The following is a 19061-nucleotide window of genomic DNA, read 5'->3' on the forward strand; positions in this document are numbered from 1 at the left end:
TCACAGTAATTCTTCTCCCTCCCCCCAACATACGCCTCCCATTGGCCTGCTTGTGCTTTTTGGTTAGTCACTGTTGGTTACTATCAACAAGTTGCTAAGATCAGGCAGCCAAGAATGTATTTTGTTCAGATGCTCTTGCTAGATGTTGTTATAGTTAACCTCTGCTGTCCACCTCTTTTTTATATTTAATGTGTCATATATCCTATGTAGTAATGACAATGAGGTTGATTTACTAAAGGCAGATATATTGTGCACTGCAAGTGCACTTTAGGTGCATTTGCTCTAGATCTGAGAGGCAGCTCTGTCGGTTTCTATCATCCAATCATGCACAAACAAACATGCAGTTTTTTTTTATTTTCCTTGCATCTGATTGTGTATATTTTGCAAATTGAAGTTTTACCTCATTTACTAAGATCTGGAGCAATAAAGTACACAGTTGCAATGCACAGTATATTTGTCTTTAGTAAATCAACCCCAATGTCTGAGTTAAATATGCAGTATGTAGATTTGTAATCTTTTTTTGTGCATAGACTGGTCCTTTTGCTGCCTTTTTTTTTTTTTCGCTCTTTTTCCCTGTTTGTTCCTAATGAGTAATAGCCTTTCTCCACGTTGCTCAAAATATTGACATATACATGCTATTTGAAATATTGTGTATCAGAGGTAAAAATGTTTTTCTTTTTTTAAATCTGCATTTGCTAAACCCCCGGTCTCTTCTAGAACACAGGTCCACATGCTGTCTTGGTTTAAATGCTGCCTATAGAGAATCGAGTGCACTTGTTAGCTAGCTCTTCCTTATATGGTTCTTTTCAGCAAGGCAGTCGTTTTCCATAAATATTTGACACACACACACACACACACAAAATCTTACTATATATACCCTTGCTGCATGCCCAGGAAAGCAATCTTTGAAAAAAAATAAATAGATTTTTTGTTTTTATTTTACTTCTAAGCTTCTTATTAGCATAAATTAAATTTATAATCCTAAAAGGTAGGCTAATTAAGCATATACATCTCAACAGAAAGTTTATATACAGTATCTCACAAAAGTGAGTACACCCATCACATTTTTGTAAATATTTTATTATATCTTTTCATGTGACAACACTGAAGAAATGACACTTTGCTACAATGTAAATTAGTAAGTGTATAGCTTGTATAACGGTGTAAATTTGCTGTCCCCTCAAAATAACTCAACACACAGCCATTAATGTCTAAATTGCTGGCAACAAAAGTGAGTACACCCCTAAGTGGAAATGTCAAAATTGGGCCCAATTAGCCATATCATGTGGCTCATTAGTGTTACAAGGACTCAGGTGTGAATGTGGAGCAGGTGTGTTAAATTTGGTGTTATCGTTCTCACTCTCTCATACTGGTCACTGGAAGTTCAACATGGCACCTCATGGCAAAGAAATCTCTGAGGATTTGAAAAAAAAAAATGTTGCTCTACATAAAGATGGCCTAGGCTATAAGAAGATTGCTAATACCCTAAAACTGAGCTGCAGCATGGTGGCCAAGACCATACAACGATTTACCCGGACAGGTTCCACTCAGAACAGGCCTCGCCATGGTCGACCGAAGGAGTTGAGTGCACATGCTCAGCATCATATCCAGAGGTTGTCTTTGGGAAATAGACATACGAGTGCTGCCAGCATTGCTGCAGAGGTTGAAGAGGTGGGGGGGTCAGCCTGTCAATGCTCAGACCATATGCCGCACTCTGCATCAAATTGGTCTGCATGACTGTTGTCCCAGAAGGAAGCCTCTTCTAAAGATGATGCACAAGAAAGCCTGCAAACAGTTTGCTGAAGACCAGCAGACTAAGGACATGGATTACTGGAACCATGTCCTGTGGTCTGATGAGACCAAGATAAACTTATTTGGTTCAGATGGTGTCAAGCGTGTGTGGCGCAACCAGGTGAGGAGTATAAAGACAAGTGTGTCTTGCCCAGAGTCAAGCATGGTGGTGGGAGTGTCATGGTCTGGGTCTGCATGAGTGCACTGGGGAGCTACCGTTAATTGAGGGAACCATGAATGCCAACATATACTGTGACATACTGAAGCAGAGCATGATCCCCTCCCTTCGGATACTGGGCCGCAGGGCAGTATTCCAACATAACGACCCCAAACACACCTCCATGACAACCACTGCCTTGATAAAGAAGCTGAGGGTAAAGGTGATGGAATGGCCAAGCATGTCTCCAGACCTAAACCCCATTGAGCATCTGTGGGGCATCCTCAAACGGAAGGTGGAGGAGCGCAAGGTCTCTAACATCCACCAGCTCCGTGATGTCGTCGTGGAGGAGTGGAAGAGGACTCCAGTGGCAATCTGTGAAGCTCTGGTGAACTCCATGCCCAAGAGGGTTAAGGCGGTGCTGGAAAATAATGGTGGCCACACAAAATTTTAACACTTTGGGCCCAATTTGGACATTTTAACTTGGAGGTGTACTCACTTTTATTGCCAGTGGTTTAGACATTATTGGCTGTGTTGTGTGTTGGGTTATTTTGAAGGGACAGCAAATGCACACTGTTATACAAGGTAGCAAAGTGTAATTTCTTCAGTGTTGTCACATGAAAAGATATAATAAAATATTTAAAAAAATGTGAGGGGTGTGCTCACTTTTGTGAGATACTGTACACATGAAATCTATTTAAATATGAGCATGAGTTGAAATTTAAATGTAATAAGGGAAAGCCTTTTTAACAGCTAAGTTGAAATGAATAACTACATAAGGTAAACAAAATATACAGTAATTTTGGTCGTATTTATAAACCGAACTTTTGCTGACTAGTGTAGCCATTTAAGTATCTTTTGGGGGCAAGAGCAAAAAAAGAAACCGGTTACCTACCAGTGTGGTTAGTCAACATACTAACATTTCCACAGAAACAACATTACTGCAGTCATACAATCTAACACTGTAAACTGGGCAAGAAAATATACATTACAGAAAATATTTGAATACTGCTCTACAACATCCTTTGGACATTAAAACTTCTGAGAGAGTTCCTTTCTGTAAACTTCATCCTCATCTTCACTCGATGTTGCCAGACTGTATAATAGCTGATTAGACGTATTATCTTGCTTCTCTGATGAAATGGCTCCAAAGAATAGTGTACAAAACTAAAAGAAAAAACAACAACATAATGACTTCAGCGTAGGCACTAAATTACAGGAAGACAAGCGTTATCCACTAGGTAGAGGACACAGGGGAAATGCCTGAACTGCATTTGTGGAAGTACCACTAGATGCTGCAAATAGGAAAAACAATAGCAGATCGGAAGTCCAAAAGACACAGAAATTGGTTGATATACAATTTTTTTTCATCAAATAATCTTTATTCTCCCATATGGACAAAGAAACCTACAGGTCATTATGTCAGCTATGGAACCATTTCGGTCTCTAACAGAGAGTGCAGTTTGCCAAATGGATCCTGTTAAGAAATTGGTACCTGTGTGTAATAAGGTTCTGATGGAAAATGGGAGAGAGTTCAGAGGATCTCTAAAGAATAGTTTTTGAAGCTTATAACACAGTGGTTATAAAAGGATTGTAATGACTGGCCTACAGTAGATGTGTCTACAGTGAGGAAGAAAGACGACACAGCTCCTGTCATTTTTGACCATTGGGTTATGCTGCCCCCTACAGGAGTGGGACACTAGACAGAAAAAAACTTCTGGCTACACCAATAGGCAGTCCCAAGGGGTATACTCCCTCTTCCTGCTATAGTCACTCAGTTTTTTTTTCTGCCTAGTCAGGAATAAGGTCCTAGTTCCTTACTGGGATCTTTGGTCCTGACAAAATATTTTAGATAGAAAATTTTTTCCTCCTGCATTTTTCCTGTGAGATCTACTATCAACTGTATTACTGGGTGATGGGCTGGATAATCGAGATCCAGTGGTCACCCCAGTCTGGCCAGCGAGCGTGTGCAGGCCTCAGCTCTGCGCTAGGTGGGACACGACATAGCCCCACTGGACGGGAGCTGGCCCTGCGAGTTAAACGTCTCGTGAGGTCGCATAAGACCTGGCCTCGACCTGAGTCACAGCGTTCTTCCTGGCCAACAGCCCCCCCAATTTGATGGAGTGGAGGATCTGTCTGGAGCGGTGCCCACCTGGTTCCTGGTATGGTTAGTACCTGTCCCCCTCTCTATCCCTGGAGGGTTTTGAGGTGGACGTGGGCCCCTCCTTGGCATGGACAGACCACCCGGTTCCCCTCCTTCCCGTAGGCACTCCCCCTTGCCAAGTTTCTCATCCTGCCCCCCTCCACATATGCTGGGGATGTATTTTTTTGTGGTGGTTTAACCACTTTCCTGGGGTGGGGGCAGGACACAAACTGGCAATGGGGGCGGTGACTGGATCTGTCCTGAGGCCTGGTCTCTCAAATTCTGGGTCCCTGTAGGCCTCGTGGCACCGTGCGGAGCTGCCATTTTGTTGTAACCTTGTGTATACCTATATACGCTGTGGTCAATCTGCATTGAATGGGGGCATGCTGTGGTCTCTCTGCATTGAAAGGGGGCACGCTCACACTATGGTCAGTCTGCATTGAAAGGGGGCACGCTGTGGTCAGTCTGCATTGAAAGGGGGCACGCTGTGGTCAGTCTGCATTGAAAGGGGGCATGCTGTGGTCTCTCTGCATTGAAAGGGGGTACGCTGTGGTCTCTCTGCATTGAAAGGGGGCACGCTGTGGTCTCTCTGCATTGAAAGGGGGCACGCTGTGGTCTCTCTGCATTGAAAGGGGGCACGCTGTGGTCTCTCTGCATTGAAAGGGGGCACGCTGTGGTCTCTCTGCATTGAAAAGGGGCACGCTGTGGTCAGTCTGCATTGAAAGGGGGCACGCAGTGGTCAGTCTGCATTGAAAGGGGGCACGCAGTGGTCAGTCTGCATTGAAAGGGGGCACGCTGTGGTCACTCTGCATTGAAAGGGGGCACGCTGTGGTCACACTGCATTGAAAGGGGGCGTACTATACCTTGATTACTGAAGGCCCCTTTCACACTTTTGTGACCTCAAAGTCACGCAATTTTTTTCAGCATTTTTTGCCGCAAAGCAATGCCTATTATATTTATGCATACATTTTGTACGGCCCCCGAATGATGTTACAAAAATCCAAATGGCCCTTGGCAGAAAAAAGGTTCCCCACCCCTGTGCTAAAGGATAGAGGTTTGTCTGAGTCGGTGATTCCTACATTTTTAAAAGCTAGGAAATCTACCGTTAGGAAGATCTACCATCGTGCGTGGAAGACGTACATTGCGTGGTAAGAGTCTCTTGGGGTTCATCCTTGTTCCTTCTCGGTGGCTCGTATCCTAATCTTTCTTCAACGTGGGGTCGAATGGAATTTGGCCTTGAGTACCATCAAGGGCCAGGTCTCAGCCTTGGCGGTCTTTTGCCAACAACCTTTGGCCACACACTTCCTGGTGCGTTTCTTTCGTCAGGGTGTCCAACATTTGGTTCCTCCAGTGCGGGCTCCGTTGCCGCCTTGGGATCTTAATTTGGTGATTTCAGCTCTACAGAAGCCTCCCTTTAGAAATATTCAGAAGATTACCCTGCTTAGGCTGTCCCAGAAGGTGGCCTTTTTGGTGGCTATCACTTCATTGCCCAGGGTGTCAGAACTAGCAGCGTTATCCTGTCGCTCACCTTATTTGGTGATTTACAAAGATAAGGTGATGCTTTGCCCCTGTCTGTCATTCCTTCCTAAGGTGGTCTCTGACTTTCATTTGAATGAAGACATTGTGTTGCCTTCTCGGTGTCCCAGGCCTGAAAATCTGAAGGAAATTGCCTTGCATGCCTTGGATGTGGTCTGGGCAATTCGGGTGTACCTGGCAGCTACAGAATCTTTCAGGAAGTCAGACTCTCTATTTGTGCTCACCGATAGACCTCGCAAAGGGTTGTCCGCTTCCTCTGTGACCATTTCCAGATGGATCAGACAGACGGCGGTTCAGGCCTATTCCATCAGGGGTCAGGATCCTCTCTTCCCTGTCAAGGCACACTCTACTAGGGCACTTAGTGCCTCTTGGGCCTTCAGGCGTCAGTGATGCAGGTTTGCAAGGCAACTACCTGGTCGTCGGTGCACACTTTTACAAAGTTTTATAAAGTGGATGTGTTGGCATCTGCGGATTCTTCTTTTGGCCCCAAGGTTTTGCTGGCTGCTGTTAAGAGGGCCTGATCCTCTTTGAGGGTGTATTGTTTTTTTCAGGTGGGCTCCAGTTGTTTTTGTTGAGCCCCTGTCGCCGGGTTAGCTACTGTTTAGCCTTGGGAATTTTTTCGCTGTTTTCCAACCCTGTTTGTTACTGCTTTAGGACGCCCCAATGGTCAAGAATGACAGGAGCGGTGTCCATCAATGAACGAAAATGGCATTTTTGACTTACCGTAAAATCCATTTCTCTGATGTTCATTGACGAACACAGCACCCACCCCTCTGTGGAGTTATAATTCTGACACTGCTGAGTGACTATAGCAGGAAGAGGGAGTATACCCCCTGGGACTGCCCATGGGTATAGCCAGACGTTTTTTCTGCCTAGTGTCCTACTCCTGTAGGGGGCAGCATTACTCAATGGTCAAGAATGACAGGAGCTGCTGGTGGGTGCTACAATTTTTGTCACATGGTTTTTGCGCAGAGATTTTCCAAACGCAATTTTTTGGGAAAAACAAAACACTTTTTTAAAATGTAATGCTCAAATACACTATATATTTCCCAATTGTTTGGTAAAATATAAAATATGAGTCGAGTGCATAGATACCAAACATGACATGCTTTTTTTTTTTTTTTTTTTATAAATTTAACATGACATGCTTTAAAATTGCGCACGCCTGTGCAGCGGCAACAAACTTTTTTAAAAGCCTTTACAGGTTACCACTTTAAATTTACAGAGGAGGTCTACTGCAAGAATTACTGCCCTCGATCTGACGTTTGCAGAGATACCTCACATGCATGCTGCACTTGCTGTTTACATATGACACCAGACCGATGCTTGCGTTCGCCTTTGCACGCAAACATGGGGGGACAGGGGTGCTTCAACTTTTTTTTTTTCATTATTTATTTTGCTTTTTTATTTTTTTTACACCTTCCCTTTAATTGTTTTTTTTTTAAATAATTGTTATTGTTATCACAGAGAATTTAATATCCCCTATGATGGCAATAAGTAATGACAGGTACTCTATCTGAAAAAAAATTGGGGTCTATTAGACTCTAGATCTCTCCTCTGCCCTTAAAGCATTTGACCACACCAATATTGATGTTATAAGATGCTTTCTCAATTTCCCAATGGCGCTGCTTATATCTGGCGAAACAGAAGTCATGACATGCTCGTAACTTTCGGTATCTTAGGCCATAGAGATGATTGGAGTCTCCATTCAGCTCTATGATCAGCTGACAGAACCACCGGCTGTAGTCTTGCATTACCCGGTGGGACAGGAGAGCCCGAGAAAACTGTGGAAGGCGGCGGAAGGGGAAGGTAAATCCAGAAACTACAGGTGTAGCCTATTGCCCTGTCACAGAGCTTATATATCATGACCTTATATCTGGCACGATTGCTGGGGAGAAACTGTTTGAAAAGAAGGCTGCCAGAAAATGTAATCAGGGACTCATCAACACAGACAGCTTGTCGGGGTGTATAAAAGGCTGCAAACTTCTGGTTGAAGTGATTTTCAAGGGGCCGAATTTTGTGGTGCTGGTCATATCCAGGGTCACCCCGAGGACGACAGAGTTAATTTTCACTGAACCGCAAGATTTACTCATATCTAGTCCTATCCATGGCAGCAGAGAGAACACGGGCATATGATTAATTGGGTCAGTGGACCAATATGACCGCAACTCACTCTTTTTAGTAATGCCCATGAGGAGGGATAGGGCCAAAAAGGTTTTAAATTCGGAAACAGTGGTACGTTTCCATGAAAATTCTCTGGCAAGGGTCAAATCTGGATTTGCAGTGATTAATTGATCGGCATATAAATTGCTTTGGTCCACAATAGATCTGTACAGATCTCCTGTTAAAAACAGCTCATAAAAAAATCAATGGGAGCACAATCGGCTGTTTCCACCTGAATTTCGGGTTGGCCAGTGAATGCGTACATACGCTGCAGAAGTGGTTGGCACCCAATCAGGATTTGCAAGCACATCAGGAAAGAAACTATGGGCTCTACGGGCCTGTCTTTGAATTATAGGGGGCTGCTGGAAACTACTTGTACTAGCCACCGCATCAGCTTGAACTGCACTTATGGGACTCGCCAGGTCACCAAATGTTACTGCAGTGCTGGTTTGACTATGTACTAGGTAACTGGTGCTTGCCAGTTCAGCAAAAGGTTGAGCGGCATTAGTACCGACACTCTGCTGCATACGAGAACCCTGCGGTTGTTGCACCTCAGCAACAGAAGAACGGGGTCGGGTACACCTGACCTTAGCAGGGACCACTACTCCTTCATCAGAGCTATCTGTCAGGGTGCCGCTGCTCTCTACAGGTTTGAATACTGAGCCTGATTCTGACAGTGAGGCTACCCCATCGCTCCCATCTATCATGCTCAGCATTGTGTAGGCCTCTTCACTAGTGTTCCTCTGTTCGGACATTTTGGCCAATAAATTTATAGGTACCTAGTGTGACTCACAGGTAAAAAGTACCTGGATGTCAAGGACTGTTTGAAGCGCTACCAAAAAATGTACCTGCTAGTGTTAGCAGAGATCAGGCCTGACTCTGCTAACGCTGTGGTTTAGTGTGCTGTGTATTGGAAGTGACAGTAATCTGCTGATTCTGCACTTTTTTTGGGGGGAGGGGCTAAACGCAGGTGCTGGCAGGTATTGTGGCTGATCCTGCTAACGCTGCATTTTGGGAACACTATACTAAACTATTGGGGACGCTAGTATAATTCTGATGAAATCAAAGATATTGATCCATTCAGACACTATACTAGTAATGGAGGTGTTTAGTGTGTGTGTGTGTTTCACTGGCAACCAAAGGGTTAAAATGTATTACTAAATATGCGGCGGGCAATCTGACGCTATTCTGTATTGACGCTAACTAACGTTAACGTAACTGATGTCACCTGTGACCCTAATACAGTGATCAGAAAAGAAAGATCTGTACACTATAATAGTGACACTGTGACAGTGCCATGAAGGGGTTAACTGGGGATGATCAGGGTGTTAAATATTTATTAGGTTTAGGGTACACACCATATATCCCCTAATAAAGATTTAACACCCTGATCATCCCCAGTTAACCCCTTCATTGAACTGTCACAGTGTACACTATATACAATATACAGATAATTTACTGATCCCTGTATTAGTGTCACTTGTGACTTCAGTTAGTGTGAGAGACAGTTAGTGGTAATTAGAGGGAGTCCCAGATAGGTTTAGGGTACTCACCATATATCCCCTATCTGGGACTCCCTCTAATTACCACTAACTGTCTCTCACACTAACTGAAGTCACAAGTGACACTAATACAGGGATCAGTAAATTATCTGTATATTGTATATAGTGTACACTGTGACAGGGAGTGAAAGGGTTAACTGGGGGTGATCAGGGAGTTAAATCTTTATTAGAGGATGTATGGCGGGTACCCTAAACATATCTGGAACTACCACTAGCTGTCTCTCACACTAACTGAAGTCACAAGTGGCACTAATACAGTGATCAGTAAATTATCTGTATGCTGTATATAGTGTACACTGTGACAGGGAGTGAAAGGGTTAACTGGGGGGGGGGGTTATCAGGGGGTTAAATGTGTGCCTATGTGTACCGGTGTCAGTGTAGTGCTTGTGTACTCACAGTTGATGTTCTCTCTTCTCATGTTGGAACCGAAAAGGGCTCCAGGAGAGAAGATTGCATCATTTCCTGTGCCTGTGTTTACATTACACAGACACAGGATGTTCTGCAATCGGTCAGAACCGATCACCAGGTCCAGGCCAAAAAGCATTGAACCCAATCAGAACATCGCAGGGATGGTGGGCGCGCCCCATAGCCCCATGACCAACCGACGTACAGTTACGGCGGTTCGCACATCCAAGCCACCTTGTTGCAGTAAATCTGCGGCGGGCGGTGGGCAACAGGTTAACTTGCTGCCACTGGTGGAGTACCATGCAAGCTCCATGATCTGTAAAGTCTTCTTACAAGTAATTTTCACACTTCCAGCATGGCAAAATATTGTATCAGTACCGATAAACAATCAGTAACCACCTTTTTATTTAAACTAAGGAATACCTTGTGATAAGATAATGTGTGACGCGGCTTCTCTTGTGTGTAAAGCCTGCCTGTGTGTAATTTAGAACTGCAGGTAATAGGTGGCTGCTGACTCCTAATACGCCCTGATAGGACACTTTGTTCATTGTTCTCGTCTACAGTAGAGCTTCCTCTACATTCATTTAATATTGAAGATGACCTAAATGGAAGAAAGAGAAAAAGCTTCATCAAAAGAAAAGCAACATTGCATCATTGATATCTATGCTTTTGTCACATGAGCATAGGGTAATCCAGGCCACTTCCAAAATGCTGTTACTGTGTGAGATTCGAGGAAGCTGATTCCTATTCCCATACTTGTGTGATACTAAACGGGGGTACCCAATAATTAGAGGAAAATTGTGAAATTAAACATAAATGACCAGTATTATTGATCAGATACAGTCATTTTGTGATCTTTGGTCATTGTAGATTCTAAAAGTTATAATTTGTTGTACTTTAGTGCTTCTGAATTAATCCAAAACCTCTTTAGCTTTCACACAATTTCACTGTAACATATTTTATAGACCAATGAGCTAATAACATACCACCACAATAAAAAAAAAAAAAACAATAAAGCTGCACTTACTTGGGGGAGTTGACAGGTGATTTCGGAGAAGTATTATAATTTACGTCTGCTAATGTTGCCAGAATAAAACTTGCTTCAAAGACTATATCATCTAAGCTGAAGACAATTGGTCTACATATGGAATGAAATAAAAAGTGACCAATTTACTGACGTATGGAAACTGAAAAGTAAACCCCTATGCAGCCAAATCACAAAACCTTTACAGCACACATTTTGCTTTAATATGCATTATTTGATCACCTGTGAAAAGAACACATTTAGGCGTTTATAAATCAGCTCATTTACAGAAGTTATTACTGTAATGATATCCTGCGCTGGATATACGAAAGCAACCATTTTGTTCAAGCAGCCATGACAGTTTAACAAAGCCCCTCACTCACCCAGCCCCCTCCTCGAATGCAGAGGGCTTCGACTTCAAAGAAACGGCCCTTCAAAGAACCTTATCTCAGCACAGACAGAAATCCTAGCAGATAGTGTTTAACAGGCCGGTCCTAAATCTGAGCAAATCAATTAAGGCTGACCAGGCTTGTGGCATTGTGGTGTCGTAAATGCCACAACAGCCAAGCTGTTCATTAGAACATCTAACAATCCATACCCAATTCATAAATGCAGACAGGAACATGACACATTAACAATAAATATATATTTGGACGAGAAATGTCATACTGATCGAATTAAGACCAGGCATGACCACCCTATCACATATAGAATAGAAGCTAGCTGTCAGACGCCTTACGGGTCAGAGGTTATTAGGAGATAGGCTGTGTTTGGTATCGATGGATATAAAATTCAATGCTGCACAATAAGCTATCAGTTTCAACAAGGCAACTGGTAGATGTTGGAAGATATGAATTATGTTATAAATCTGTCTATACGGGAGGTTCCTTAGTATTGTCGTAAACTTTAGGGCCGCCCATGGCCCCTGTGTTTATTGGTCAGGGACCTCTGTTAACACCCCCTGTGGTCTCAGAGAAAAAGAGAGAAGCAGATGGGGTTGGAGAGTTCTCATGGTAACATCAAGAAAGGAACATCTATCAAGTTTGGAGAACCGATCACACTGGCTCAGCTTCTGAAACTCTGATAATACTCAGGACATTGAATGCAAGTATACTTACTTCTCAATCCTATATCTTACTTTTCTAAATTGCTCAATTATGTCGCTATTTCTTTGAAACACTTTTTTCTGTAAATATTTTATTTGGACCAATTTTAACCTTTTTTTTTTATTAAACTTTATTTTGAAAAGTGTTATGCTTGTCCCTAAGCTCTTAATGCAAACTAACAACGAACCTGTCTCTTGAAGAGTGCTACTGTTTAGAATAAATCCTCTGAACTTTCCTGTCTGTTGTGACAGTGCGTGTTACAGATGATTATTCTTAAGTCATAATTGGTATTTCTAAAATTAAGAGCATCCGCTGGGCTCATCATAACATAGCGGTGGTGGCAGTGAAAGGGTTAATTGCTTAATTAGCCCGGTGACAATCGCTCTCAGCCTGCTGGCATTTAGATTGTGGTCCCGCAAGCTGGGAAATCTATGTGCCAGGTGCAGCTGAGAGTGGCATTGTTACGCAAGTGACGGTAGGGTGTGAGATTGCCTGGTTCTTGGTCACGAGTTAGTGAGAAGGGCTGGGATCTGATACCCGCCACCGTCACAATTACCCCATAGTATTAATGTAAACAGCACATGCAGTATCTCTTGGGCCCATTCACATATTCTTAAATTTGCCTATTCTTTAAAAAATCTGCTGTATAAATGTCTCAGACATTTGCGCAGATGTCACAAGTTTTGCCTGTTTATTTCCTATGATCATCCACTAGTCTAGTGGCCATAATGCGGTATTTTTCTGAAATACCTCAATCAGGAAAATACTTGAGTATGCCTACTAGAGGAATACTTAAAATATTCACACAGAATTGTTTTTTAAATACATTCCCTTGTGGGGGGGGAGTACACTGGGGACTGACCAGGATCAGTATGGGGGGGACACTGCCCAGAATCAGTATGGGGGGAGTACACTGGGGGCTGACCAGGATCAGTATGGGGGGGACACTGCCCAGAATCAGTATGGGGGGGAGTACACTGGGGACTGACCAGGATCAGTATGGGGGACACACTGCCCAGAATCAGTATGGGGGGGGGAGTACACTGGGGACTGACCAGTCCACAAGGTTTAGGAGTGAGTCTATGGGAATATTTGACCATTCTTCTAGGAGCACATTTGTGAGGTCAGGCACTGATGTTGGAGAGAAGGCCTGGCTCGCAGTCTCTGCGCTCTAACTCATCCCAAAGGTGTTCAGTCGAGTTGAGGTCAGGACTCTGTGCAGGCCAGTCAAGTTCCTCCACCCAAAACTTGCGCTCATATGTCTTTATGGACCTTGCTTTGTGCACTGGTCCAAATTATTTGGTGGGGGGGGGGGGGTTTATGGTATGGGGTTGTTTTCCAGGGGTTGGGCTTGGCCCCTTAGTTCCAGTGAAGGGAACTCTTAAGGCATCAGCATACCAAGACATTTTGGACAATTTCATGCGCCTAACTTTGTGGGAACAGTTTGGGGATGGCCTCTTATGCACTACTGCATAAACTGGCACCAATACAAGGGCTTATTAATGCGTAAACTGGCACCAATACTAGGCTTATTAATGCGTAAACTGGCACCAATACTAGGCTTTATTACTGCGTCAACCAGTATCAATACTAGGCTTTAATACTGCATAAACTGGCATCAATACTAGGCTTTAATACTGCACAATCTGGCACCAATACTAGGGGATATTACTGCGTAAAAAAGAACCAGTACTAGGCTTTATTACTGCATAGACTGGCACCAATAATAGGAGTTATTACTGCGTAAACTGGCACCAATACTAGGGGTTAGTACTGCGTAAATTGGAACCAATACTAGGCTTTATTACTGCATAAACTGGTACCAATACTAAGGGTTATTACTGCGTAAACTGGCACCAATACTAGAGGTTATCACTATGAAAACTGGCACCAATACTAGGGGTTATTACTGCACAAACTGGCACCAATACTAGGGGTATTACTGTGTAAACTGACAAAAATACTAGGAGCTATTACTGTGTAAACTGGCAAAAATACTAGAGGTAATTACTGCATAAACTGGCACCAATACTAGGGGCTATTACTGCATAAACCGCCACCAATACTAGGGGCTATTACAGCGTAAACTGGCACCAATACTAGGGGTTATTACTGCGTAAACTAGCACCAATACTAGGGGTTATTACTGCGTAAACTGGCACCAATACTAGGGGTTACTACTGCATAAACTGGCACCAATACTAGAGGTTATTACTGCGTAAACTAGCACCAATACTAGGGGTTATTACTGCGTAAACTGGCACCAATACTAGGGGTTACTACTGCATAAACTGGCACCAATACTAGGGCTTATTAATGCATAAACTGGCACCAATACTAGGCTTTATTACTGCGTGAACCGGTATCAATACTAGGCTTTAATACTGCATAAACTGGCATCAATACTAGGCTTTAATACTGCACAATCTGGCACCAATACTAGGGGATATTACTGCATAAACTGGCATCAATACTAGGCTTTAATACTGCACAATCTGGCACCAATACTAGGGGATATTACTGCGTAAAAAGGAACCAGTACTAGGCTTTATTACTGCCTAGACTGGCACCAATAATAGGGGTTATTACTGCGTAAACTGGCACCAATACTAGGGGTTAGTACTGCGTAAATTGGAACCAATACTAGGCTTTATTACTGCGTAAACTGGCACCAATACTAAGGGTTATTACTGCGTAAACTGGCACCAATACTAGAGGTTGTTACTATGAAAACTGGCACCAATACTAGGGGTTATTACTGCACAAACTGGCACCAATACTAGGGGTATTACTGTGTAAACTGGCAAAAATACTAGGAGCTATTACTGTGTAAACTGGCAAAAATACTAGGAGCTATTACTGTGTAAATTGGCACCAATACTAGGGGTTACTACTGCATAAACTGGCACCAATACTAGGTTTTATTACTGCATGAACTGGCATCAATACTAGACTTTATTACTGCGTAAACTGGCATCAATACTAGGCTTTATTACTGCGTAAACCGGCACCAATACTAAGGGCTAGTACTGCGTAAACTGGCACTAATACTATGGGCTTTTACTGCATAAACTGGCATCAATACTAGGGGCTATTACTGCATAAACTGCCACCATTACTAGAGGCTATTACTGCGTACACTGGCACCAATACTTGGGGCTATTGCTGTATAAACTGCCACCATTACTAGGGGTTATTACTGCACAAGCTGGCACCAATACTAGGGGGGCTATTACTGTGTAAACTGGCACCAATACTAGGAGCTATTACTGCATAAACTGGCACCAATACTACGGGTTATTACTGTGTAAACTGGCACCAATTCTAGGGGCTATTACTGCATAAATTGGCACTAATAGTGGGGGGCTATTACTGCATAAACTGACACCAATACTAGGGGGTATTACTGCATAAACTGCCACCATCACTAGGGGTTATTATTGCATTAAATGGCAATGCCAATACTAGGGGCTATTACTGCATAAACTGGCATCAATACTAGGCTTTATTACTGCGTAATCTGGCACCATTACTAGGGGTTACTGCGTATACCGGAATCAGTACTAGGCTATATTACTGCCTAAACTGGCACCAATACTAGTGGTTATTACTGCGTGAACTGGCATCAATACTAGGCTTTATTACTGTGTAAACTGGCACCAATACTAAGGGCTAGTACTGCGTAAACTGGCACTAATACTAGGGGCTTTTACTGCAAAAACCAACACCAATACTAGGGGGTATTACTGCATAAACTTCCACCATTACTAGGGGTTATTACTGCATTAAATGGCAATGCCAATACTAGGGGCTATTACTGCATAAACTGGCACCATTACTAGGGGCTATTACCGCATATACTGGCACTAATACTAGGAGCTATTTCTGTGTAAACTGACACCAATACTAGGAGCTATTTCTGTGTAAACTGACACCAATACTAGAGGTTTTTACTGCGTAAACTGACCCCAATACTAGGGGGTATTACTGTGTTAATTTGCACCAGTACTAGAGGTTATTACTGTGTAAGCTGGCACCAATACTTGGGGTTATTTCTGCGTAAACTAACACCTATACTAGGGGCTATTACTGCATGAACCGGCACCAATACTAGGGGCTACTACTGCATAAACTGGCACCAATACTAGGGCTTTTTAATGCGTAAACTGGTATCAATACTAGGCTTTAATACTGTGTGAACCGGTATCAATACTAGGCTTTATTACTGCATAAACTGGCATCAATACTAGGCTTTATTACTGCGTAATCTGGCACCAATACTAGGGGTTATTACTGCGTATACTGGAACCAGTACTAGGCTTTATTATTGCCTAAACTGGCACCAATACTAGGGGCTATTACTGCATAAATCGACACCAATACTACAGGCTATTACTGCGTAAACTGGCACCAATACTAGGGATTATTACTGCATAAACTGAAACCAATACTAGGGGTATTACTGCGTAAACTGACACCAATACTAGAGGTCATTACTGCGTAAACTGGCACCAATACTAGGGGCTTTTACTGCATAAACCGGCACCAATACAAGGGGCTATTACTGTGTAAATTTGCACAAATACTAGAGGTTACTACTACATAAACTGACACCAATACTAGGGCTTATTAATGCGTAAACTGGCACCAATACTAGGCTTTATTACTGCGTGAACTGGTATCAATACTAGGCTTTATTACTGCATAAACTGGCATCAATGCTAGGCTTTATTACTGTGTAATCTGGCACCTATACTAGGGGTTATTACTGTGTAAACTGGCACCAATACTAGGGGTTATTACTGTGTAAACTGGCACCAATACTAGGCTTTATTACTGTGTAAACTGGCACCAATACTAGGGGTTATTACTGCATCTACTGGCACCAATACTAGAGGTTATTACTATGAAAACTGGCACCAATACTTGGGGCTATTACTGCATAAACTGGCACCAATACTAGGGGCTATTACTGCATAAACTAGCACCAATACTAAGGATATTACTGCGTACACTGGCACCAATACTAGGCTTTATTACTGACAAAATTGGCATCAATACTAGGCTTTATTACTGTCTAAACTGGCTCCAATACTAGGGGTTATTACTGCGTAAACTGGCACCAACACTAGGCTTTATTACTGCATAAGCTGGCACCAATACTAGGAGTTATTACTGCGTAAACTGGCACCAATACTAGGCTTTATTACTGCGTAAACTTGCACCAATACTAGGTGTTATTACTGCATAAACTGGCACCAATACTAGGGGTTATTACCTTTTGTCTAGACAAGCGCATAAAACGGGCCCCATGAACACACTCACGCAGTCACACTCAAAGCATCTCTCATATGCACTGTGAAATTTTAGTGGTCAGATCTGTAGATGTTTGAAATATCCAGGGATGGCTCCCAATTTGTTCAGACCTTGGCTTGGTTGAAGGACAGATTCAGACCATGTGCAGAGTGATGTCTAGCTATGTCTGAAACTGTTTAACTGGAACAAACGTTTATATAGTGTCAGTTCAATGACTGATTATAGGGGGCTTGGTTCCACCAGTGAAATGTAACCAGGATGACGGTGTAAATGAACCACTGGGGTAAGATACAAGACCTTGTTGATCTGTGGCCCAGTCACTCCCTAGTCAAAGTACAGGGAGGCCAAGTTCTTTAGATAGTGTATAATAAGTCCCAATATTACAGAGATAATTCCAGTCAGTCAGACACTGTATAGACTGGCCACACTGAGGTCTCAGTGAGTTATTATGGGGTAGCAAAGGATATCAGAGTATAGGTTTATTGGATCCAGGGTATCGTAGGGTAACTCACCCGTCTTCCAGACCCAACCTTTCTCCTACCTTTGCTGTGTCCCCAATCTTACTGTTACTTCATTCCCATCTTTGCACGTCTCTTTTGGCAAAAGTGAGTGTCCCACAACTGTGGCCGAGAGGTATTGTTCTTGAGTCTTTAGACCGGTTCACTGGTTAGCGGTGCGCCGAATGGCAGTATAAGTCTATAGGCTGGTAGACGTGGAACGCAGGTTGGAGCACAGGGGCCCTTCGTGCTGCTTATGTCAACGCGATTCGCATACGTTGCATACGTTTCGTCAGGGCGTACCGACGCTGTTCACTTCCTTCAATTTATAGTGTAAATTCTTTTCACTTTATTCCAATCAGGTAAATGACAGTATCGGTAAGCATCATCTAGTGGTGATGGTTAGGAACCTCTATCACATTTCAGGAAACAGAGAAATAATTAACCAATCACAATGCATTATTCATCACGTATTTTCTCTATTCATTCTCATCACATCAACCCAAGCAGGCATTCATCCAGAATAATGGCAATAGTGGGGGAGATACCTCAGTCTCCTGCTATGTACAGCCCCCAGCTGTACTATCCTAAATCAGGAGAAAGGGGAAAAAAAGAGAAGAGGGAGGTATAGAACACACGGGAGGGGAAAAGAAAGAAAAAGAGAGAGAAAAAGGCAGGAAGCACAGAAAGGGAGGTCAACACGTAATAATTGTTGAAAACCTCACAAGATTATCTCCATGTTTATATTTAGGTGATTGGAGGAGCAGAGTAAATGCACGCTTGCCCTCCAATACATGCAATTTTTATATTGTAAATTGACCTCTTCAACGTTATAACTGAATTTTTAAAAACTGCTTTTGAATAAAAGGGATGTATTACACTATGTTGGATTCTATCTTTTCTGTTTATGAGCCATGACCCTGTAAGGATACATAGGAAGTGACCCAGTCTCCACTTAGCAGAATAAACTTGATAGACCCACATGCAATACTGTTAAGGGGTCCACATTATCTGGTAAGTGCAAGCACTTTTGGGGAGTGGCGCACCAAGCACTGCATGAGAAATATAAGAATTTTTTTCAACATTTCAACACTTTTGCACAGAAGCACCTTTATACTTAAATATTTAATGGACTTTCACTGGCTTCTTGCTTGTCATGTAATATTGGACTAAATTTTGCACATTGGAATCACATATTTTTTGCACTTTATATTGATGAACTTAATGTTATTGGCTGGATTATAGTTTTAATAGCCAATGCACTTTAGCACTTTTGGTTACTAATAAGCATCAGCACGCTGATTGCAGAACCTGATACAAAAAGTTTTTTTGTTTTAATGACACTGCGCTGCGGTTATAAG

General features: G+C 42.7%; 1 protein-coding gene across 1 annotated transcript in view; it reads right to left on the reverse strand.

Annotated features, from left to right (window-relative positions):
* Nucleotides 1–2839: 2839 nt before the first annotated feature.
* The window catches only part of RAD9B (RAD9 checkpoint clamp component B), an 88198-nt gene continuing 71976 nt past the window's right edge, over nucleotides 2840–19061 (reverse strand). Inside the window, exons 9-11 of the mRNA XM_082257728.1 lie at nucleotides 10785–10895; nucleotides 10181–10358; nucleotides 2840–3115 (exon numbers count right to left, since the gene is read on the reverse strand). Coding sequence (XP_082113854.1) covers nucleotides 2981–3115; nucleotides 10181–10358; nucleotides 10785–10895 — 424 coding nt within the window. The 3' untranslated portion in view covers nucleotides 2840–2980. The remainder of the gene's footprint in view (nucleotides 3116–10180; nucleotides 10359–10784; nucleotides 10896–19061) is intronic.

This window comes from Pelophylax lessonae (assembly GCF_965119305.1).
Source record: "Pelophylax lessonae genome assembly, chromosome: 1".
NCBI lineage: Eukaryota > Metazoa > Chordata > Amphibia > Anura > Ranidae > Pelophylax > Pelophylax lessonae.